This window comes from Oncorhynchus masou, chromosome 1, assembly GCF_036934945.1.
Source record: "Oncorhynchus masou masou isolate Uvic2021 chromosome 1, UVic_Omas_1.1, whole genome shotgun sequence".
NCBI classification, from domain to species: Eukaryota; Metazoa; Chordata; class Actinopteri; order Salmoniformes; family Salmonidae; genus Oncorhynchus; species Oncorhynchus masou.
The window spans coordinates 211,431-236,113 of NC_088212.1; the positions used below are offsets into that span (position 1 = coordinate 211,431).

At 46.8% G+C, this 24,683-nt stretch overlaps 1 protein-coding gene across 1 annotated transcript in view; it reads right to left on the minus strand.

The window, feature by feature from the left end:
* Positions 1-19,721, minus strand: part of LOC135506822 (transducin-like enhancer protein 4) — a 150,829-nt gene extending 131,108 nt beyond the window's left edge. Inside the window, exons 1-3 of the mRNA XM_064926250.1 lie at positions 19,487-19,721; positions 17,725-17,788; positions 15,573-15,617 (exon numbers count right to left, since the gene is read on the minus strand). Of these exons, the coding sequence (XP_064782322.1) occupies positions 15,573-15,617; positions 17,725-17,788; positions 19,487-19,644 (267 nt within the window). The 5' untranslated portion in view covers positions 19,645-19,721. The remainder of the gene's footprint in view (positions 1-15,572; positions 15,618-17,724; positions 17,789-19,486) is intronic.
* Between the last annotated feature and the right edge of the window lie 4,962 nt (positions 19,722-24,683).

Genomic DNA, 24,683 nt, shown 5'->3' on the forward strand with positions numbered 1-24,683 from the left:
CATGTAGTCTCTCCAAGTCCCAACCCACGTAGTCTTCTCCAAGTCCCAACCCACATAGTCTCTCCAAGTCCCAACCCACGTAGTCTCTCCAAGTCCCAACCCGTGTAGTCTTCTCCAAGTCCCAACATGTGTAGTCTTCTCCAAGTCCCAACCCATGTAGTCTTCTCCAAGTCCCAACCTGTGTAGTCTCTCCAAGTCCCAACCCATGTAGTCTCTCCAATTCCCAACCCACGTAGTCTCTCCAAGTCCCAACCCATGTAGTCTCTCCAAGTCCCAACCCATGTAGTCTCTCCAAGTCCCAACCCACGTAGTCTTCTCCAAGTCCCAACCCACATAGTCTCTCCAAGTCCCAACCCACGTAGTCTCTCCAAGTCCCAACCCGTGTAGTCTTCTCCAAGTCCCAACATGTGTAGTCTTCTCCAAGTCCCAACCCATGTAGTCTTCTCCAAGTCCCAACCCACGTAGTCTCTCCAAGTCCAAACCCATGTAGTCTTCTCCAAGTCCCAACCCATGTAGTCTTCTCCAAGTCCCAACCTGTGTAGTCTCTCCAAGTCCCAACCCATGTAGTCTTTCCTTGTCCCAACCTTTGTAGTCTTCTCCAAGTCCCAACCCATGTAGTCTTCTCCTTGTCCCAACCTGTGTAGTCTTCTCCTTGTCACAACCTGTGTAGTCTTCTCCATGTCCCAACATGTGTAGTCTCCTCCTTGTCCCAACCTGTGTAGTCTTCTCCATGTCCCAACCCATGTAGTCTCCTCCTTGTCCCAACCTGTGTAGTCTTCTCCATGTCCCAACATGTGTAGTCTTCTCCATGTCCCATTCCGTGTAGTCTTCTCCAAGTCCCTGTCAAACTACAGAGTAAATACTTTTTAGTAGATGCATGGCAGATTGATTTTACAACAGGTCCAACCCACCTCCTGTTTAGTGTTACACGGAATGGGACATGGAGAACACTACACGGAATGGGACTTGGAGAACACTACATGGGTTGGGACTTGGAGAAGACTACATGGGTTGGGACTTGGAGAAGACTACACGGAATGGGACATGGAAAAGACTACATTGAGTGTTATGGCAGAATGACTTACAACAGGGCCAACCCTCCTCCTGTTTAGTGTTATGGCAGAATGACTTACAACAGGGCCAACCCTCCTCCTGTTTAGTGTTATGGCAGATTGATTTACAACAGGGCCAACCCTCCTCCTGTTTAGTGTTATGGCAGATTGATTTACAACAGGGCCAACCCTCCTCCTGTTTAGTGTTATGGCAGAATGATTTACAACAGGGCCAACCCTCCTCCTGTTTAGTGTTATGGCAGATTGATTTACAACAGGGCCAACCCTCCTCCTGTTTAGTGTTATGGCAGATTGATTTACAACAGGGCCAACCCTCCTCCTGTTTAGTGTTATGGCAGATTGATTTACAACAGGGCCAACCCTCCTCCTGATCCTACTATTCAATATCAGGAACTGGTTGTAGTTGGCCATCCCTACAGTATGGTGATTAGAGCAGTGTAACAACACTACCCCGCACCCCCTACTTTAAAACATTAAATTAAAACCTCTACAGTATTGGTGTCCCCCCACGGGACTGTTGAGCTAAGGTAGGCTAATGTGATTAGCATGAGGTTGTAAGTAACAATAACATTTCCAAGGACATAGACATATCTGATATGGGCAAAAAGCATGAATTCTTGTTAATCTAAATTCACTTTCCAATTTATAGTAGCTATTACAGTGAAATAATACCATGCTATTTTTTGAGAAGAGTGCACAGTTATGAACTTGAAAATGTATTAATAAACCAATTAGGCACATTTGGGAAGTCTTGATAAAACAGTTTGAACAGAAATGCAATGGTTCATTGGATGAGTTTAAAACTTTGCACATACACTGCTGCCATCTAGTGGCCAAAATCAAAATTGTGCCCTTGGCTGGAATAATACATTATGGCCTTTCTCTTGCATTTCAAAGATGGTACAAAGAAAACACAAAAAAATGCATGTTTTTTTGTATGATCTTTTATAGGATCTAATGTGTTTTATTCTCCTACATTGATTTAACATTTCCACAAACTTCAAAGTGTTTCCTTTCAAATGGTATCAAGAATACGCATATCCTTGCTTCAGGGCCTGAGCTACAGTTAGATTTGGGTCATTTTAGGAGAGAATTGAAAAAAAGGACGGATCCTTATTCACCACTAGGCTACCTACAGCCCCGAGATCTGATGTAGCATCTGATCAATCAATCAATGATCATGCAAAAACACAGATATTGAAAAAAATAAGAAAATCAAACTGATATAGAGCATGCTGGGAAATATGAAAATGATGGGTGTGGTTTTGAGTGTTTTACTCGACATAGAGTAAAAATGACACACCCCAACACTGGGGTTCTTTTACACCATCAAAGAGTGTTAATTTACCTCTTTGTTACACGGAAATATTACGATGATAAATCAACACTAGGTAACAATTTGATGGGTACAAATATTCGCATACAGGGTTAAAGTTTAAACACTAAACACCACTAATATTCAAGGCACTATTTAAGAGAAAGAACAGAAAATACAACAAAAATCTGATTCAGAATCAGAAAGGTTTGATTTAGAACCTATTTACAACATTCTGGCCAAGAACCCAATCTTCCAAAAACAGTTCTTGGGATGAAAAGGGGTTTTAGGTTGAACCATTTGCCTTATAAAGAACCCTCATCATCCAACAAGTGATGAAAATGGTTATTGGTAGAATCCTATCCCTTGGTAGAGAACGCTTTTGGAGTGTTGTGTATGTGGGGTTAATGTATGTGTGCATGTGTATATATGCAAATGGTATGATGTGTGTGTGTTAAGGTGTGTGAGATGTTCTGTACCTGGTCATAGTAGGACGGTAGTCCAGGGGCAGCTCTGAGACATGGGGAATCCTATTGGCCCACTTCACCAGAGAGAATAGCTGCTTATCTGCTGCCTGGCAGATATTGGTGACCGGATCATCTGTCTATTAGACAGAGACATGTACAACTCAATGATCAGCTATGACAGAGGACACTGGCTATAGGAGGAACACAGTGACAGAGGACACTGGCTATAGGAGGAACACAGAGACAGGGTACACTGGCTATAGGAGGTGCACAGTGACAGAGGACACTGGCTATAGGAGGAACACAGTGACAGGGGACACTGGCTATAGGAGGAACACAGTGACAGGGTACACTGGCTATAGGAGGAACACAGTGACAGGGGACACTGGCTATAGGAGGAACACAGTGACAGGGGACACTGGCTATAGGAGGAACACAGTGACAGGGGACACTGGCTATAGGAGGAACACAGTGACAGGGTACACTGGCTATAGGAGGAACACAGTGACAGGGTACACTGGCTATAGGAGGAACACAGTGACAGGGGACACTGGCTATAGGAGGAACACAGTGACAGGGTACACTGGCTATAGGAGGAACACAGTGACAGGGGACACTGGCTATAGGAGGAACACAGTGACAGGGGACACTGGCTATAGGAGGAACACAGTGACAGGGGACACTGGCTATATGAGGAACACAGTGACAGGGGACACTGGCTATAGGAGGAACACAGTGACAGGGGACACTGGCTATAGGAGGAACACAGTGACAGGGGACACTGGCTATATGAGGAACACAGTGACAGGGGACACTGGCTATAGGAGGAACACAGTGACAGGGGACACTGGCTATAGGAGGAACACAGTGACAGGGGACACTGGCTATAGGAGGAACACAGTGACAGGGGACACTGGCTATAGGAGGAACACAGTGACAGGGTACACTGGCTATAGGAGGAACACAGTGACAGGGGACACTGGCTATAGGAGGAACACAGTGACAGAGGACACTGGCTATAGGAGGAACACAGTGACAGAGGACACTGGCTATAGGAGGAACACAGTGACAGGGGACACTGGCTATATGAGGAACACAGTGACAGGGGACACTGGCTATAGGAGGAACACAGTGACAGGGGACACTGGCTATAGGAGGAACACAGTGACAGGGGACACTGGCTATATGAGGAACACAGTGACAGGGGACACTGGCTATAGGAGGAACACAGTGACAGGGGACACTGGCTATAGGAGGAACACAGTGACAGGGGACACTGGCTATAGGAGGAACACAGTGACAGGGGACACTGGCTATAGGAGGAACACAGTGACAGGGTACACTGGCTATAGGAGGAACACAGTGACAGGGGACACTGGCTATAGGAGGAACACAGTGACAGAGGACACTGGCTATAGGAGGAACACAGTGACAGAGGACACTGGCTATAGGAGGAACACAATGACAGAGGACACTGGCTATAGGAGGAACACAGTGACAGGGGACACTGGCTATAGGAGGAACACAGTGACAGGGTACACTGGATATAAGAGGAACACAGTGACAGGGGACACTGGCTATAGGAGGAACACAGTGACAGAGGACACTGGCTATAGGAGGTACACAGTGACAGAGGACACTGGCTATAGGAGGTACACAGTGACAGAGGACACTGGCTATAGGAGGAACACAGTGACAGAGGACACTGGCTATAGGAGGAACACAGTGACAGGGTACACTGGCTATAGGAGGTACACAGTGACAGAGGACACTGGCTATAGGAGTAACACAATGACAGAGGACACTGGCTATAGGAGGAACACAGTGACAGGGGACACTGGCTATAGGAGGAACACAGTGACAGGGGACACTGGCTATAGGAGTAACACAATGACAGAGGACACTGGCTATAGGAGGAACACAGTGACAGGGTACACTGGCTATAGGAGGAACACAGTGACAGAGGACACTGGCTATAGGAGGAACACAGTGACAGAGGACACTGGCTATAGGAGGAACACAGTGACAGGGGACACTGGCTATAGGAGGAACACAGTGACAGGGGACACTGGCTATAGGAGGAACACAGTGACAGGGGACACTGGCTATAGGAGGAACACAGTGACAGGGGACACTGGCTATAGGAGGAACACAGTGACAGGGGACACTGGCTATAGGAGGAACACAGTGACAGGGGACACTGGCTATAGGAGGAACACAGTGACAGGGGACACTGGCTATAGGAGGAACACAGTGACAGGGGACACTGGCTATAGGAGGAACACAGTGACAGGGGACACTGGCTATAGGAGGAACACAGTGACAGGGGACACTGGCTATAGGAGGAACACAGTGACAGGGTACACTGGCTATAGGAGGAACACAGTGACAGAGGACACTGGCTATAGGAGGAACACAGTGACAGAGGACACTGGCTATAGGAGGAACACAATGACAGAGGACACTGGCTATAGGAGGAACACAGTGACAGGGTACACTGGCTATAGGAGGAACACAGTGACAGGGTACACTGGCTATAGGAGGTACACAGTGACAGAGGACACTGGCTATAGGAGGAACACAGTGACAGAGGACACTGGCTATAGGAGGAACACAATGACAGAGGACACTGGCTATAGGAGGAACACAGTGACAGGGTACACTGGCTATAGGAGGAACACAGTGACAGGGTACACTGGCTATAGGAGGTACACAGTGACAGAGGACACTGGCTATAGGAGTAACACAATGACAGAGGACACTGGCTATAGGAGGAACACAGTGACAGAGGACACTGGCTATAGGAGTAACACAATGACAGAGGACACTGGCTATAGGAGGAACACAGTGACAGGGTACACTGGCTATAGGAGGAACACAGTGACAGAGGACACTGGCTATAGGAGGTACACAGTGACAGGGGACACTGGCTATAGGAGGAACACAGTGACAGGGGACACTGGCTATAGGAGGAACACAGTGACAGGGGACACTGGCTATAGGAGGAACACAGTGACAGGGGACACTGGCTATAGGAGGAACACAGTGACAGGGGACACTGGCTATAGGAGGAACACAGTGACAGGGGACACTGGCTATAGGAGGAACACAGTGACAGGGGACACTGGCTATAGGAGGAACACAGTGACAGGGGACACTGGCTATAGGAGGAACACAGTGACAGGGGACACTGGCTATAGGAGGAACACAGTGACAGGGGACACTGGCTATAGGAGGAACACAGTGACAGGGGACACTGGCTATAGGAGGAACACAGTGACAGGGTACACTGGCTATAGGAGGAACACAGTGACAGAGGACACTGGCTATAGGAGGAACACAGTGACAGAGGACACTGGCTATAGGAGGAACACAATGACAGAGGACACTGGCTATAGGAGGAACACAGTAACAGGGTACACTGGCTATAGGAGGAACACAGTGACAGGGGACACTGGCTATAGGAGGTACACAGTGACAGAGGACACTGGCTATAGGAGGAACACAGTGACAGGGTACACTGGCTATAGGAGGAACACAGTGACAGGGGACACTGGCTATAGGAGGTACACAGTGACAGAGGACACTGGCTATAGGAGGTACACAGTGACAGAGGACACTGGCTATAGGAGGAACACAGTGACAGGGTACACTGGCTATAGGAGGAACACAGTGACAGGGGACACTGGCTATATGAGGAACACAGTGACAGGGTACACTGGCTATAGGAGGAACACAGTGACAGAGGACACTGGCTATAGGAGGAACACAGTGACAGAGGACACTGGCTATAGGAGGAACACAATGACAGAGGACACTGGCTATAGGAGGAACACAGTGACAGGGTACACTGGCTATAGGAGGAACACAGTGACAGGGGACACTGGCTATAGGAGGTACACAGTGACAGAGGACACTGGCTATAGGAGGAACACAGTGACAGAGGACACTGGCTATAGGAGTAACACAATGACAGAGGACACTGGCTATAGGAGGAACACAGTGACAGAGGACACTGGCTATAGGAGTAACACAATGACAGAGGACACTGGCTATAGGAGGAACACAGTGACAGGGGACACTGGCTATAGGAGGTACACAGTGACAGAGGACACTGGCTATAGGAGGTACACAGTGACAGAGGACACTGGCTATAGGAGGAACACAGTGACAGAGGACACTGGCTATAGGAGGAACACAGTGACAGGGGACACTGGCTATAGGAGGTACACAGTGACAGAGGACACTGGCTATAGGAGGAACACAGTGACAGGGGACACTGGCTATAGGAGGAACACAGTGACAGAGGACACTGGATATAAGAGGAACGCAGTGACAGAGGACACTGGATATAAGAGGAACGCAGTGACAGATTTCTGTCATAGGGGAGTGACAAAAAATATCTGCAGGACATGTAGGCATAGTTCACTGTCAAGTCTGAATAACAGATACAGAGATTGATATATTAGAGACATGGACAGAGGTTTGTTGGACATAGTAACAGAGTTGCCTGCGGTGCCTGGCCATGTAGGCTCCAGCCTTGGTATTGAAAGCCAGTTCAGCGTTCAGCATCTTCTCAGATGATGTCCTCGCTAAAACTACTGGTGGACTCCACCTGCTCCTGCTGACGCTCCTGCTGATGCTCCTGATGATGCTCCTCCTGACGCTCCTGATGATGCTCCTCCTGATGACTGTCCTGATGACGCTCCTGATGACGCTCCTGATGACACTCCTGATGACGCTCCTGATGACTGTCCTGATGACGCTCCTGATGATGCTCCTGATGACGCTCCTGATGACGCTCCTCCTGACGCTCCTGATGACGCTCCTCCTGACGCTCCTGATGACGCTCCTGATGATGCTCCTCCTGACGCTCCTGATGACGCTCCTGATGACTGTCCTGATGACGCTCCTGATGACGCTCCTCCTGATGATGCCCCTCCTGATGACGCTCCTCCTGCTGACTCTCCTGTTGACGCTCCTCCTGATGATGCTCCTGCTGTTGATTCTGCCAATGCTCCTGATGACACTTATCCTGATGACGCTCCTGCTGACGCTCCTGCTGATACTCCTCCTGATGACACTCCTTCTGATGACACTCCTTCTGATGACACTCCTCCTGATGACACTCCTCCTGATGATACTCCTCCTGATGACACTCCTTCTGATGACACTCCTCCTGATGACACTCCTCCTGACGCTCCTCCTGATGATTCTCTTCCTGATGACGCTCCTCCTGATGATGCTCCTCCTGATGATGTTCCTCCTGATGACACTCCTCCTGACGCTCCTCCTGATGATTCTCTTCCTGATGACGCTCCTCCTGATGATGCTCCTCCTGATGATGTTCCTCCTGATGACGCTCCTCCTGATGACGCTCCTCCTGACGCTCCTCCTCCTGACGCTCCTCCTGATGACGCTCCTCCTGACGCTCCTCCTCCTGACGCTCCTCCTGATGACGCTCCTCCTGACGCTCCTCCTGATGACGCTCCTCCTGATGACGCTCCTCCTGATTATGCTCCTCCTGATGATGCTCCTCCTGATGACGCTCCTCCTCCTGACGCTCCTCCTCCTGACGCTCCTCCTGATGACGCTCCTCCTGACGCTCCTCCTGATGACGCTCCTCCTGATGATGCTCCTCCTGATGACGCTCCTGCTGACGCTCCTCCTGATGATGCTCCTGATGATGACGCTCCTACTGATGACTCTCCTCCTGATGACGCTCCTCCTGACGCTCCTCCTGATGATGCTCCTCCTAATGATGCTCCTCCTGATGATGCTCCTCCTGATGACACTCCTCCTGACGCTCCTCCTGATGACGCTCCTCCTGATGACGCTCCTCCTGATGACTCTCCTCCTGATGACGCTCCTCCTGATGACTCTCCTCCTGATGACGCTCCTGCTGACTCTCCTCCTGATGATGCTCCTCCTGATGACGCTCCTCCTGACGCTCCTACTCCTGACGCTCCTCCTGATGACGCTCCTCCTGATGACGCTCCTCCTGACGACGCTCCTCCTGATGATGCTCCTCCTGATGACGCTCCTGCTGACGCTCCTCCTGATGATGCTCCTGATGATGACGCTCCTACTGATGACTCTCCTCCTGATGACGCTCCTCCTGACGCTCCTCCTGATGATGCTCCTCCTGATGATGCTCCTCCTGATGACGCTCCTGCTGACGCTCCTCCTGATGATGCTCCTGATGATGACGCTCCTACTGATGACTCTCCTCCTGATGACGCTCCTCCTGACGCTCCTCCTGATGATGCTCCTCCTAATGATGCTCCTCCAGATGATGCTCCTCCTGATGACACTCCTCCTGACGCTCCTCCCGATGACGCTCCTCCTGATGACGCTCCTACTGATGACGTTCTTCCTGATGACGCTCCTCCTGATGACTCTCCTCCTGATGACGCTCCTGCTGACGCTCCTCCTGATGATTCTCCTCCTGATGATTCTCCTACTGATGATGCTCCTCCTGATGACGCTCCTGCTGTTGCTCCTCCTGACGCTCCTGATTACGATCCTTCTGATGACGCTCCTGCTGTTGCTCCTCCTGATGCTCCTGATAATGCTCCTCCTGATGACACTCCTCCTGATGACACTCCTGATGACGCTCCTCCTGATGACACTCCTCCTGATGACGCTCCTCCTGATGATGCTCCTCCTGATGACACTCCTCCTGATGACGCTCCTCCTGATGACGCTCCTGATGATGACGCTCCTGCTGTTGCTCCTCCTGATGCTCCTGATGATGCTCCTCCTGATGACACTCCTCCTGATGACACTCCTGATGACGCTCCTCCTGATGACACTCCTCCTGATGACGCTCCTGCTGTTGCTCCTCCTGATGACGCTCCTGCTGTTGCTCCTCCTGATGCTCCTGATGATGCTCCTCCTGATGACGCTCCTCCTGATGACACTCCTCCTGCTGACGCTCCTCCTGATGACGCTCCTCCTGATGACACTCCTCCTGATGACGCTCCTCCTGATGATGCTCCTCCTGATGACACTCCTCCTGATGACGCTCCTCCTGATGACGCTCCTGATGATGACGCTCCTGCTGTTGCTCCTCCTGATGCTCCTGATGATGCTCCTCCTGATGACACTCCTCCTGATGACACTCCTGATGACGCTCCTCCTGATGACACTCCTCCTGATGACGCTCCTGCTGTTGCTCCTCCTGATGACGCTCCTGCTGTTGCTCCTCCTGATGCTCCTGATGATGCTCCTCCTGATGACACTTCTCCTGATGACGCTCCTCCTGATGACGCTCCTCCTGATGACACTCCTCCTGCTGACGCTCCTCCTGATGACACTCCTCCTGCTGACGCTCCTCCTGATGACAATCCCCCTGATGACTCTCCTGATGATGCTCCTGCTGACTCTCCTGATGATGCCCCTCCTGGTGACGCTCCTCCTGCTGACTCTCCTGTTGACGCTCCTCCTGATGATGCTCCTGCTGTTGCTTCTGCTGATGCTCCTGATGACACTTATCCTGATGACGCTCCTGCTGACGCTCCTGCTGATACTCCTCCTGATGACACTCCTCCTGATGACACTCCTCCTGATGACACTCCTCCTGATGACACTCCTTCTGATGACACTCCTGCTGACTCTCCTGATGACGCTCCTGCTGACTCTCCTGATGATGCTCCTCCTGATGACGCTCCTGATGATGCTCCTGCTGACTCTCCTGATGACGCTCCTGATGATCCTCCTGCTGACTCTCCTGATGACGCTCCTGCTGACTCTCCTGATGACGCTCCTCCTGATGACACTCCTCACGACGCTCCTGATGATGCTCCTGCTGACTCTCCTGATGACGCTCCTGATGATCCTCCTGCTGACTCTCCTGATGACGCTCCTGCTGACTCTCCTGATGACGCTCCTGCTGACTCTCCTGATGATGCTCCTCCTGATGACGCTCCTGCTGACTCTCCTGATGACGCTCCTGCTGACTCTCCTGATGACGCTCCTCCTGATGACACTCCTCCTGCTGACGCTCCTGATGATGCTCCTGATGATGCTCCTCCTGACGCTCCTCCTGATGACAATCCCCCTGATGACTCTCCTGATGATGCTCCTGCTGACTCTCCTGATGATGCTCCCCCTGGTGATGCTCCGCCTGCTGACTCTCCTGATGATGCTCCTCCTGATGTGCGCTCCTGCTGACTTTCCTGATGACGCTCCTCCTGATGACGCTCCTCCCAACACTCCTGATGATGCTCCTGCTGACTCTCCTGATGACGCTCCTCCCGACGCTCCTGATGATGCTCCTGCTGACTCTCCTGATGATGCTCCTGATGATGCTCCTGCTGACTCTCCTGATGATGCTCCTCCTGATGACTCTCCTGATGACGCTCCTGCTGACTCTCCTGTGGATGCTCCTCCTGATGACTCTCCTGATGACTCTCCTGGTGACGCTCCGCCTGCTGACTCTCCTGATGATGCTCCTCCTGATGACTCTCCTGATGACGCTCCTGCTGACTCTCCTGATGATGCTCCTCCTGATGGCGCTCCTGCTGACTCTCCTGATGACGCTCCCCCTGATGACGCTCCTCCCGACACTCCTGATGCTGCTCCTGCTGACTCTCCTGATGATGCTCCTCCTGATGACGCTCCTGATGATGCTCCTGCTGACTCTCCTGATGATGCTCCTCCTGATGACTCTCCTGATGATGCTCCTCCTGATGACGCTCCTGATGATGCTCCTGCTGACTCTCCTGATGATGCTCCTATGAGGCTCCTGATGACGCTCCTGCTGATTCTCCTGATGATGCTCCTGCTGATTCTCCTGATGACGCTCCTCCTGATGACACTCCTCCCGACGCTCCTGATGATGCTCCTGCTGACTCTCCCGATGATGCTCCTCCTGATGACGCTCCTGATGATGCTCCTGCTGACTCTCCTGATGATGCTCCTCCTGGTGACGCTCCGCCTGCTGACTCTCCTGATGACGCTCCTCCTGATGACGCTCCTGATGATGCTCCTGCTGACTCTCCTGATGATGCTCCTCCTGATGACGCTCCTGATGACTCTCCTGATGATGCTCCTCCTGATGATGCTCCTGATGCTGCTCCTGCTGACTCTCCTGATGATGCTCCTGCTGACTCTCCTGATGATGCTCCTCCTGCTGACTCTCCTGATGCTGCTCCTGATGACGCTCCTGATGATACTCCTGCTGACTCTCCTGATGCTGCTCCTGCTGACTCTCCTGATGACGCTCCTCCTGATGGCGCTTCTCCTGCTGACTCTCCTGATGACGCTCCTCCTGATGGCGCTTCTCCTGCTGACGCTCCTTCTGCACTGCTGCCAAACACATATCCACAGGGCCTTTCATATACTCCCTACCTGTCTCCTTGTCTCCTATTGGTGTCTGGGGGTCACATAGCTACCTACACAAACACTCAGGACTATATTAGAAAGTGTGTGACATTGTAGTGTTTAACTTACCAGGAGGGTCCAAAGACGGGCTTCCTGAAAATGACTTTTTCCAGGTGGAGATCAAATCCTGCCCCTTGTGAAAAGAAACATGATAATCTCACTATTAAACAACATGTTCATGTATGCAAACATTTCTACCATTGTAGCTAGCCTAGCAGCAAAACATGGTTTATTGTTGCAAGAATTCACAGTTATTTGTTGTCAAGTAAAGAAAGAAATGTATTCGTCAGCCAATGTTAGATTTGAGCTGTTTTGTAAGCAGAATGGCTAGCTAGCTAGATAAAGTCTAGCTAGTTAGCTAGCTAGCTAGAAGATGAATAGGCTTAAATATAATATCTGGTACTCCCTAGCAAGCAATGCATTAGCAAGTAAGCTAGCTAGCTAAATAAATGATCTGCAAGTGAGCAAGCTAGGTGTTTTGGCTTTGTAGCTATTTAGCTAACATTAGCTAGTTAACATGACTCAATGGCGGTAGCATATTCTCCCTGCCTGAGAAAAATAATAATAAGATTAACACTTACTGAACGTTCATATCAACCTTGTTGTAACTAGGCAAGAAAACTTAGCTATGCTAGTTTAGCTAGCCAAAATTACAGTAGTATAGCAAGCCCATTCTAACTACCTAGCATCAGCTAATCTTGTTTGATTGGACAGTTTGTTCCGTCAATCCAAACTTCATGTTAATCAAATTTACTTGAAACTCACCCTTGATCGTTTTACTCCTCCATGATCAATCCCATGCAGAAAGAACAAGCTACTAGTCTAAAAACAACTGATAGATATCAGCAAGATCAGGAAGTCATGAATCCTTCAAAATAAAAGTACTTTTCTGTAAACTGTGTAAATTAATATTATCATAACAATCGTTGGATATCATAAAAATCAAACACATGCATTCCTAAAACTAATTATGTCATATATTTGTTTTTATACATAATAATTCAGCCTAAATGGGAACATGAGAACTGAGGAAGTCCTAATATGGATGCCATGATTAATATTTTCATACTGATCTGTAAAACGCAACTCACAAATATTCGAGCCAACTCACAAATATAGGAGCCAACTCACAAATATAGGAGCCAATTCACAAATATATGAGCTAACTCACAAATATACGAGCCAACTCACAAATATAGGAGCTAACTTACAAATATATGAGCCAACTCACAAATATAGGAGCCAACTCACAAATATATGAGCCAACTCACAAATATACGAGCCAACTCACAAATATAGGAGCCAATTCACAAATATATGAGCCAACTCACAAATACACGAGCCAACTCACAAATATTCGAGCCAACTCACAAATATACGAGCCAACTCACAAATATAGGAGCTAACTTACAAATATATGAGCCAACTCACAAATATAGGAGCCAACTCACAAATATACCAGCCAACTCACAAATATATGAACCAACTCACAAATATATGAGCCAACTCACAAATACACGAGCCAACTCACAAATATATGAGCCAACTCACAAATATACAAGCCAACCCACAAATATACAAGTCAACTCACAAATATACGAGCCAACTCACAAATATACAAGCCATCTCACAAATATACAAGCCAACTCACAATTATACGAGCCAACTCACAAATATATGAGCCAACTCACAAATATACGAGCCAACTCACAACAATATGAGCCAACTCACAAAATTGGAGAGCAGTCACAAACATGTCAAATGCATGTCAAAAACGTAATCTGCGGAGCCACATGTTGTCACATTCACAAAAACCTATTTGACCACTGTTGTGTTTGCAAAGAAAGACATATGTTTGTAAAATGTGCTGTGGTAACCAGAAGAAAACCTACCATTTTTTGTTAATCATCATTTGTTTTGGTTAATGATGACTCATTACCAACTGTATGTTGGTAAAATATACGGGCATATTTACAGACTGTGATTTTTATTTAAAAGTTTAATTTTATATTTGCACAATTACATCTTTTGTTTAGGACTCACTGCTTCTATGTATTAAACATGATGAAAATCTATCTATCTATCTATCTATCTATCTATATATCTATCTATCTATCTATCTATCTATCTATCTGTCAATTCAATTCAATTCAGTTCAATTCAATTCAATGGGCTTTATTGGCATGGGAAACGTGTTAATTAACATTGCCAAAGCAAGTGAGGTAGATAATATACAAAAGTGAAATAAACAATAAAAATTAACAGTAAACATTACACATACAGAAGTTTCAACACAATAACGACATTACAACTATCATATTATATATACACAGTGTTTTAACAATGTACAAATGGTGAAAGGACACAAAATAAAATAAATAAGCATAAATATGGGTTATATTTACAATGGTGTTTGTTCTTCACTGGTTGCCCTTTTCTCGTGGCAACAGGTCACAAATCTTGCTGCTGTGATGTCACACTGTGGAATTTCACCCAGTAGATATGGGAGTTTATCAAAATTGGATTTGTTTTCGAATTCTTTGTGGATCTGTGTAATCTGAGGGCAATATGTCTTTCTAATATGGTTATACATTGGGCAGGAGGTTAGGAAGTGCAGCTCAGTTTCCACCTCATTTTGTGGGCAGTGAGCACATAGCCTGTCTTCTCTTGAGAGCCATGTCTCCCTACCACGGCCTTTCTCAATAGCAAGGCTATGCTCACTGAGTCTGTACATAGTCAAAGCTTTCCTTAATTTTGGGTCAGTCACAGTGGTCAGGTATTCTGCCGCTATGTACTCTCTGTGTTGGGCCAAATAGCATTCTAGTTTGCTCAGTTTTTTTGTTCATTCTTTCAAATGTGTCAAGTAATAATCTTTTTGTTTTCTCATGATTTGGTTGGGTCTAATTGGGCTGCTGTCCTGGGGCTCTGTAGGGTGTGTTTGTGAACAGAGCCCCAGGACCAGCTTGCTTAGGGGACTCTTCTCCAGGTTCATCTCTCTGTAGGTGATGGCTTTGTTGTGGAAGGTTTGGGAATTGCTTCCTTTTAGGTGGTTATAGAATTTAACGGCTCTTTTCTGGATTTTGATAATTAGTGGGTATCGGCCTAATTCTGCTCTGCATGCATTATTTATCTATAATCATCATTATCTATCTATCTATCTATCTCGCTCTATCTATCTAATCTAATCTAATCTAATCTTATCTATCTAATCTAATCTATCAACATACACTTACATCTTAAACACTGCAGCCAAAAGACACACACACACACACACACACACACACACACCACACACATTCATTTTAAGACTCACTCAGTCTACTTTCCTACCTGTTTGTGCATCTCAATGTTGAGTCCATAAGACATCTCATAGTACTGAAAGACAAAGACAAACATCAGCCTCTATCATTTTCTACATTCTGTTTCTCACACAGTAGAATCTCACAGACAGTAGAACCACACAGTAGAATCTCACAGACAGTAGAACCACACAGTAGAATCTCACAGACAGTAGAACCACACAGTAGAATCTCACAGACAGTAGAACCACACAGTAGAATCTCACAGACAGTAGAACCACACAGTAGAATCTCACAGACAGTAGAACCACACAGTAGAATCTCACAGACAGTAGAACCACACAGTAGAATCTCACAGACAGTAGAACCACACAGTTGAATCTCACAGACAGTAGAACCACACAGTAGAATCTCACAGACAGTAGAACCACACAGTAGAATCTCACAGACAGTAGAACCACACAGTCGAATCTCACAGACAGTAGAACCACACAGTAGAATCTCACAGACAGTAGAACCACACAGTAGAATCTCACAGACAGTAGAACCACACAGTAGAATCTCACAGACAGTAGAACCACACAGTCGAATCTTACAGACAGTAGAACCACACAGTAGAATCTCACAGACAGTAGAACCACACAGTCGAATCTCACAGACAGTAGAACCACACAGTAGAATCTCACAGACAGTAGAACCACACAGTAGAATCTCACAGACAGTAGAACCACACAGTAGAATCTCACAGACAGTAGAACCACACAGTATACAATCTCACAGACAGTAGAACCACACAGTAGAATCTCACAGACAGTAGAACCACACAGTAGAATCTCACAGACAGTAGAACCACACAGTCGAATCTCACAGACAGTAGAACCACACAGTAGAATCTCACAGACAGTAGAACCACACAGTAGAATCTCACAGACAGTAGAACCACACAGTCGAATCTCACAGACAGTAGAACCACACAGTAGAATCTCACAGACAGTAGAACCACACAGTAGAATCTCACAGACAGTAGAACCACACAGTAGAATCTCACAGACAGTAGAACCACACAGTTGAATCTTACAGACAGTAGAACCACACAGTAGAATCTCACAGACAGTAGAACCACACAGTCGAATCTCACAGACAGTAGAACCACACAGTAGAATCTCACAGACAGTAGAACCACACAGTAGAATCTCACAGACAGTAGAACCACACAGTAGAATCTCACAGACAGTAGAACTACACAGTAGAATCTCACAGACAGTAGAACCACACAGTAGAATCTCACAGACAGTAGAACCACACAGTAGAATCTCACAGACAGTAGAACCACACAGTAGAATCTCACAGACAGTAGAACTACACAGTAGAATCTCACAGACAGTAGAACCACACAGTAGAATCTCACAGACAGTAGAACCACACAGTCGAATCTCACAGACAGTAGAACCACACAGTAGAATCTCACAGACAGTAGAACCACACAGTCGAATCTCACAGACAGTAGAACCACACAGTAGAATCTCACAGACAGTAGAACCACACAGTAGAATCTCACAGACAGTAGAACCACACAGTAGAATCTCACAGACAGTAGAACTACACAGTAGAATCTCACAGACAGTAGAACCACACAGTAGAATCTCACAGACAGTAGAACCACACAGTAGAATCTCACAGACAGTAGAACCACACAGTCGAATCTCACAAACAGTAGAACCACACAGTAGAATCTCACAGACAGTAGAACCACACAGTCGAATCTCACAAACAGTAGAACCACACAGTAGAATCTCACAGACAGTAGAATCACACAGTAGAATCTCACAGACAGTAGAACCACACAGTAGAATCTCACAGACAGTAGAACCACACAGAACCAATTTTATTTTTGTCAACACACGTTTACAATTTTAATGTTGAAAATTAAGACAAATAGCATGGACAACATTATTGTCACCCCAGAGCTAGTACTTGTTTCAAATCGTAAACTTAGGTTGACAATAATAAAATTCCTTCTGCAATGTTAAAAATCCAAATACAATATGTTATCAAAGTAGAAATAGGGAACTATTGAATAAAAGTGGCAGTAACTCTCTCTCTCTCTCATACACACACACACACACACACACACACACACACACACACACACACACACACACACACACACACACGAAGCTCACCATAACATAGTGTCTCTGCATCTCTGTCTTCTCACTGGACAGTTTCTCACACTCCAGTTTCAGACTGAGGACAGAGAGAGACATCATCACATACTATCCAGTCAGGTTGTGGTATGGTCTGGTCTGGTCTGGTCTGGTCTGGTCTGAGACATCATCACATACTATCCAGTTAGGTTGTGGTATGGTCTGGTCTGGTCTGGTCTGGTCTGAGACATCATCACATACTATCCAGTTAGGTTGTAGTCTGGTCTGGTCTGGTCTGGTCTGGTCTGGTCTGGTCTGAGACATCATCACATACTATCCAGTTAGGTTGTGGTATGGTCTGGTCTGGTCTGGTCTGGTCTGGTCTGAGACATCATCACATACTATCCAGTTAGGTTGTAGTCTGGTCTGGTCTGGTCTGGTCTGGTCTGGTCTGGTCTAGTATGGTCTGGTCTGGTCTGGTCTGCTCTGAGACATAATCACATACTATCCAGTCAGGTTGTGGTCTGGTCTGGTATGGTCTGGTCTGGTATGGTCTGGTCTGGTCTGGTCTGGTATGGTCTGGTATGGTCTGGTCTGGTCTGGTATGGTCTGGTCTGGTCTAGTATGGTCTGGTCTGGTCTGGTCTGCTCTGAGACATAATCACATACTATCCAGTCAGGTTGTGGTCTGGTCTGGTCTGGTCTGGTCTGGTCTGGTCTGGTCTAGTCTGGTCTGGTCTGGTCTGGTCTGGTCTGGTATGGTCTGGTCTGGTCTGGTCTGGTCTAGTATGGTCTGGTCTGGTCTGGTCTGGTCTGCTCTGAGACATAATCACATACTATCCAGTCAGGTTGTGGTCTGGTCTGGTCTGGTCTAGTCTGGTCTGGTCTGGTCTGGTATGGTCTGGTCTGAGACATCAACACATACTATCCAGTCAGGTGTTTCACTATATAGACCCCCCCTGGGGTGTGTGTATTTCACTATATAGACCCCCCCTGGGGTGTGTATGTGTGTATGTTTCACTATATAGACCCCCCCTGGGGTGTGTGTATTTCACTATATAGACCCCCCCTGGGGTGTGTGTGTGTGTGTGTTTCACTATATAGACCCCCCCTGGGGTGTGTGTGTATTCCACTATATAGACCCCCCCCCCCCCCCCCCCCCCCCCAGGGGTGTGTGTGTGTTTCACCATATAGACCCCCCAAGGTGTGTGTGTGTATTTCACTACATAGACCCCCCCCCCAGGGTGTGTGTGTGTTTCACTATATAGACCCCCCCCAAGGTGTGTGTGTATTTCACTATATAGACCCCCCCCCCCCCCCCAAGGTGTGTGTATTCCACTATATAGACCCCCAGGGTGTGTGTGTATTCCACTATATAGACCCCCAGGGTGTGTGTGTTTCACTATATAGACCCCCAGGGTGTGTGTGTGTGTTTCACTATATAGACCCCCAGGGTGTGTGTGTGTTTCACTATATAGACCCCCAGCGTGTGTGTGTTTCACTATATAGACCCCGAGGGTGTGTGTGTGTTTCACTATATAGACCCCCAGGGTGTGTGTGTTTCACTATATAGACCCCCAGGGTGTGTGTGTATTTCACTATATAGACCCCCAGGGTGTGTGTGTGTTTCACTATATAGACCCCCAGGGTGTGTGTGTGTTTCACTATATAGACCCCCAGGGTGTGTGTGTGTTTCACTATATAGACCCCCAGGGTGTGTGTGTGTTTCACTATATAGACCCCCCTGGGGTGTGTGTGTGTTTCACTATATAGACCCTCCCCCCTGAGGTGTGTGTTACCTGTGAAACTGAGCCTGTAGGAACTGAAACTCCTCCTTGATGCGGTCACATGACTCTGACACAGTGAACTTGAAGGGCTGGCCCGGCTGGTGAGGTACCTGGGGGGGGGTCAACAACAATAACAACATATCAACAGGCCCCTCCTGATAAGAGTACATCACATAGAACAAATTGAGAACACCATTGTGTTCGTGAGAGTCTCATCTTTCCATGGAGGGGTCATAATAGTGTGTAGCCCAAGTCTCCTCTCCTCTCCTCTCCTCTCCTAGTTGGGTGTCAGTAGCCTTCCTCTCCTCTCCTCTCCTTTCCTCTCCTCTCCTCTCCTCTCCTCTCCTAGTTGGGTGTCAGTAGCCTTCCTCTCCTCTCCTCTCCTCTCCTCTCCTCTCCTCTCCTCTCCTAGTTGGGTGTCAGTAGCCTTCCTCTCCTCTCCTTTCCTCTCCTCTCCTCTCCTCTCCTCTCCTCTCCTAGTTGGGTGTCAGTAACCTTCCTCTCCTCTCCTCTCATCTCCTCTCCTCTCCTCTCTTCTCTTTTCTTCTCTTCTCTTCTCTTCTCTTCTCCCCTCCTCTCCTTTCCTCTCCTCTCCTCTCCTCTCCTCTCCTATCCTAGTTGGGTGTCAGTAACCTTCCTCTCCTCTCCTCTCATCTCCTCTCCTCTCCTCTCCTCTCTTCTCTTTTCTTCTCTTCTCTTCTCTTCTCCCCTCCTTTCCTCTCCTCTCCTCTCCTCTCCTAGTTGGGTGTCAGTAACCTTCCTCTCCTCTCATCTCCTCTCCTCTCTTTTCTTTTCTTCTCTTCTCTTCTCTTCTCTTCTCATCTCCTCTCCTCTCTTTTCTTTTCTTCTCTTCTCCTCTCCTCTCCTCTCCTCTCCTCTCTTCTCTTTTCTTCTCTTCTCTTCTCTTCTCCCCTCCTCTCCTTTCCTCTCCTCTCCTCTCCTATCCTAGTTGGGTGTCAGTAACCTTCCTCTCCTCTCCTCTCCTCTTTTCTTCTCTTCTCTTCTCTTCTCCCCTCCTTTCCTCTCCTCTCCTCTCCTCTCCTAGTTGGGTGTCAGTAACCTTCCTCTCCTCTCATCTCCTCTCCTCTCTTTTCTTTTCTTCTCTTCTCTCCTCTCATCTCCTCTCCTCTCCTCTCCTCTCTTTTCTTTTCTTCTCTTCTCTTCTCTTCTCATCTCCTCTCCTCTCCTCTCCTCTCCTAGTTGGGTGTCAGTATCCTTCCTCTCCTTTGGGATGTGAGAGTTGGGATGTGAGATCAACTGTACCTATATGTCTATATATGTCAATATGTCTCATTGAAATAGACTAGGCTGCCTATACATGGACATGGACAGGGACATGTCAGTAATCTTTCCAAAGAAATTAACTTAAAGTTGCACTATGCAGAAATAGCTCCACCATTTCCTAGTTGCTAAAATTCTAATAGTTTACGTAATTTCAGTTTGTGACAAAACAAGCAAGTATAGTACAGAGGAGAGTTTCCCAAAGCGAGTACACTGCACAGTGTCAAAGCTTGATGATGGTTATGTGAATCCGCTGTGTCGTGCTAGGGAAAAACCCAAAACGTTGGATCTAATGGGGGGCTCCATGAAACCCTAAAGTAGAGAATCATTGTACCATCTGAGCCGCTGTGAAATATATTGTCAACCAAAACTATTGTATGTTCAGCTGTTTGAAGCTGCTAAATTGCTAAATTGTAGTCACTTCGCCGCTATTGGCCTATTTATTGCCTTACCTTCTTACATCATTTGCACACACTGTATACAGATTTGTATATTGTGTTATTGACTGTACGTTTGTTTATCTCATGTGTAAATCTGTGTTGTTGTTTTTGTCACACTGCTTTGCTTTATCTTGGCCAGGTCGCAGTTGTAAATGAGAACAAGTTCTCAACTGGCCTTCCTGGTTAAATAAAGGTGTTCTCAACTGGCCTTCCTGGTTAAATAAAGGTGTTCTCAACTGGCCTACCTGGTTAAATAAAGGTGTTCTCAACTGGCCTAACTGGTGAAATAAAGGTGTTCTCAACTAGCCTGTCTGGTTAAATAAAGGTGTTCTCAACTTGCCTACCTGGTTAAATAAAGGTGTTCTCAACTGGCCTACCTGGTTAAATAAAGGTGTTCTCAACTGGCCTAACTGGTTAAATAAAGGTGTTCTCAACTAGCCTGTCTGGTTAAATAAAGGTGTTCTCAACTTGCCTACCTGGTTAAATAAAGGTGTTCTCAACTGACCTACCTGGTTAAATAAAGGTGTTCTCAACTGGCCTAACTGGTTAAATAAAGGTGTTCTCAACTAGCCTACCTGGTTAAATAAAGGTGTTCTCAACTGGCCTACCAGGTTAAATAAAGGTGGTCTCAACTAGCCTACCTGGCTAAATAAAGGTGTTCTCAACTGGCCTACCTGGTTAAATAAAGGTGTTCTCAACTAGCCTACCTGGTTAAATAAAGGTGTTCTCAACTGGCCTACCTGGTTAAATAAAGGTGTTCTCAACTGGCCTTCCTGGTTAGATAAAGGTGTTCTCAACTGGCCTACCTGGTTAAATAAAGGTGTTCTCAACTAGCCTACCTGGTTAAATAAAGGTGTTCTCAACTGGCCTACCTGGTTAAATAAAGGTGTTCTCAACTGGCCTTCCTGGTTAAATAAAGGTGTTCTCAACTGGCCTACCTGGTTAAATAAAGGTGTTCTCAACTGGCCTACCTGGTTAAATAAAGGTGTTCTCAACTGGCCTTCCTGGTTAGATAAAGGTGTTCTCAACTGAACTACCTGGTTAGATAAAGGTGTTCTCAACTGGCCTTCCTGGTTAGATAAAGGTGTTCTCAACTGGCCTACCTGGTTAAATAAAGGTTCAACAAAATAAAAAAGACTTTGCTCTGGTATCTTGTGTTGTCTTGGCTGTGTGCTTAGGGTCCTCGTCCTGTTGGAAGGTGAACCTTTGCCCCAGTCTGAGGTCCTGAGCGCTCTGGAGCAGGTTTTCATCGAGGATCTCTCTGTACATTGCTCCGTTCGTCTTTCCCTCTATCCTGACTAGTCGCCCAATACCTGTTGCTGAATAACATCCCCACAGCATGTTTTTGCCACCATCATGCTTCACCGTAGGGATGGTGCCAACTTTCCTCCATACGTGACATTTGGCATTCAAGCCAAAGAGTTCAATCTTGGTTTCATCAGACCAGAGAATCTTGTCTCTCGTGGTCTGGGAGACTTTAGGTGAATTTTGGCAAACACCTGTCATGTGCCTTTTACTAAGGAATGGCTTCTGTCTGGAAAGGTCTGATTGGTGGAGTGCTGTAGAGAGGGTTGTCCTTCTAGAAGGTTCTCCCATCTCAACAGACAAACTCTTGAGCTGAGTGACCATTGGGTTCTTGGTCACCTCCCTGACAAAGGCCCTCTCACCGAATTGCTCAGATTGGCTGGGAAGCCAGCTCTAGGAAGAGTCTTGGTGGTTCCAAACTTCCAAACTTATCCGTTTAAGAATGATGGAAGCACCTTAAACGCTGCAGACATTTTTTATTACCCTTCTCCAGATCTGTGCCTCGACACCATTGTGTCTCGGAGCTCTATGGAAAATGTCCTTTGACATCATGGCTTGGTTTTTGCTCTGACATATATTGTCAACTGTGGGACCTTGTAAAGACATTCAAATCATGTCCAATCAATTGAATTCACCACAGGTGGACTCTAATCAAGTTGTAGAAACTTCTCAAGGATGATCAATGGAAACAGGATGCACCTGAGCTCAATTTTGAGTCTCATAGAAAAGGGTCTGAATACTTATGTAAATAAGGTATAAGGTTCTATTTTATATATATATATATGTATATATATATATACAGTGCCTTGCGAAAGTATTCGGCCCCCTTGAACTTTGCGACCTTTTGCCACATTTCAGGCTTCAAACATAAAGATATAAAACTGTATTTTTTGTGAAGAATCAACAACAAGTGGGACACAATCATGAAGTGGAACGACATTTATTGGATATTTCAAACTTTTTTAACAAATTAAAAACTGAAAAATTGGGCGAGCAAAATTATTCAGCCCCCTTAAGTTAATACTTTGTAGCGCCACCTATTGCTGCGATTACAGCTGTAAATCGCTTGGGGTATGTCTCTATCAGTTTTGCACATCGAGAGACTGAAATTTTTTCCCATACCTCCTTGCAAAACAGCTCGAGCTCAGTGAGGTTGGATGGAGAGCATTTGTGAACAGCAGTTTTCAGTTCTTTCCACAAATTCTCGATTGGATTCAGGTCTGGACTTTGACTTGGCCATTCTAACACCTGGATATGTTTATTTTTGAACCATTCCATTGTAGATTTTGCTTTATGTTTTGGATCATTGTCTTGTTGGAAGACAAATCTCCGTCCCAGTCTCAGGTCTTTTGCAGACTCCATCAGGTTTTCTTCCAGAATGGTCCTGTATTTGGCTCCATCCATCTTCCCATCAATTTTAACCATCTTCCCTGTCCCTGCTGAAGAAAAGCAGGCCCAAACCATGATGCTGCCACCACCATGTTTGACAGTGGGTATGGTGTGTTCAGGGTGATGAGCTTTGTTGCTTTTACGCCAAACATAACATTTTGCATTGTTGCCAAAAAGTTCAATTTTGGTTTCATCTGACCAGAGCACTTTCTTCCACATGTTTGGTGTGTCTCCCAGGTGGCTTGTAGGCAAACTTTAAACAACACTTTTTATGGATATCTTTAAGAAATGGCTTTCTTCTTGCCACTCTTCCATAAAGGCCAGATTTGTGCAATATACAACTGATTGTTGTCCTATGGACAGAGTCTCCCACCTCAGCTGTAGATCTCTGCAGTTCATCCAGAGTGATCATGGGCCTCTTGGCTGCATCTCTGATCAGTCTTCTCCTTGTATGAGCTGAAAGTTTAGAGGGACGGCCAGGTCTTGGTAGATTTGCAGTGGTCTGATACTCCTTCCATTTCAATATTATCACTTGCACAGTGCTCCTTGGGATGTTTAAAGCTTGGGAAATCTTTTTGTATCCAAATCCGGCTTTAAAGTTCTTCACAACAGTATCTCGGACCTGCCTGGCGTGTTCCTTGTTCTTCATGATGCTCTCTGCGCTTTTAACGGACCTCTGAGACTATCACAGTGCAGGTGCATTTATACGGAGACTTGATTACACACAGGTGGATTGTATTTATCATCATTTGGGTCAACATTGGATCATTCAGAGGATCATTCAGAGATCCTCA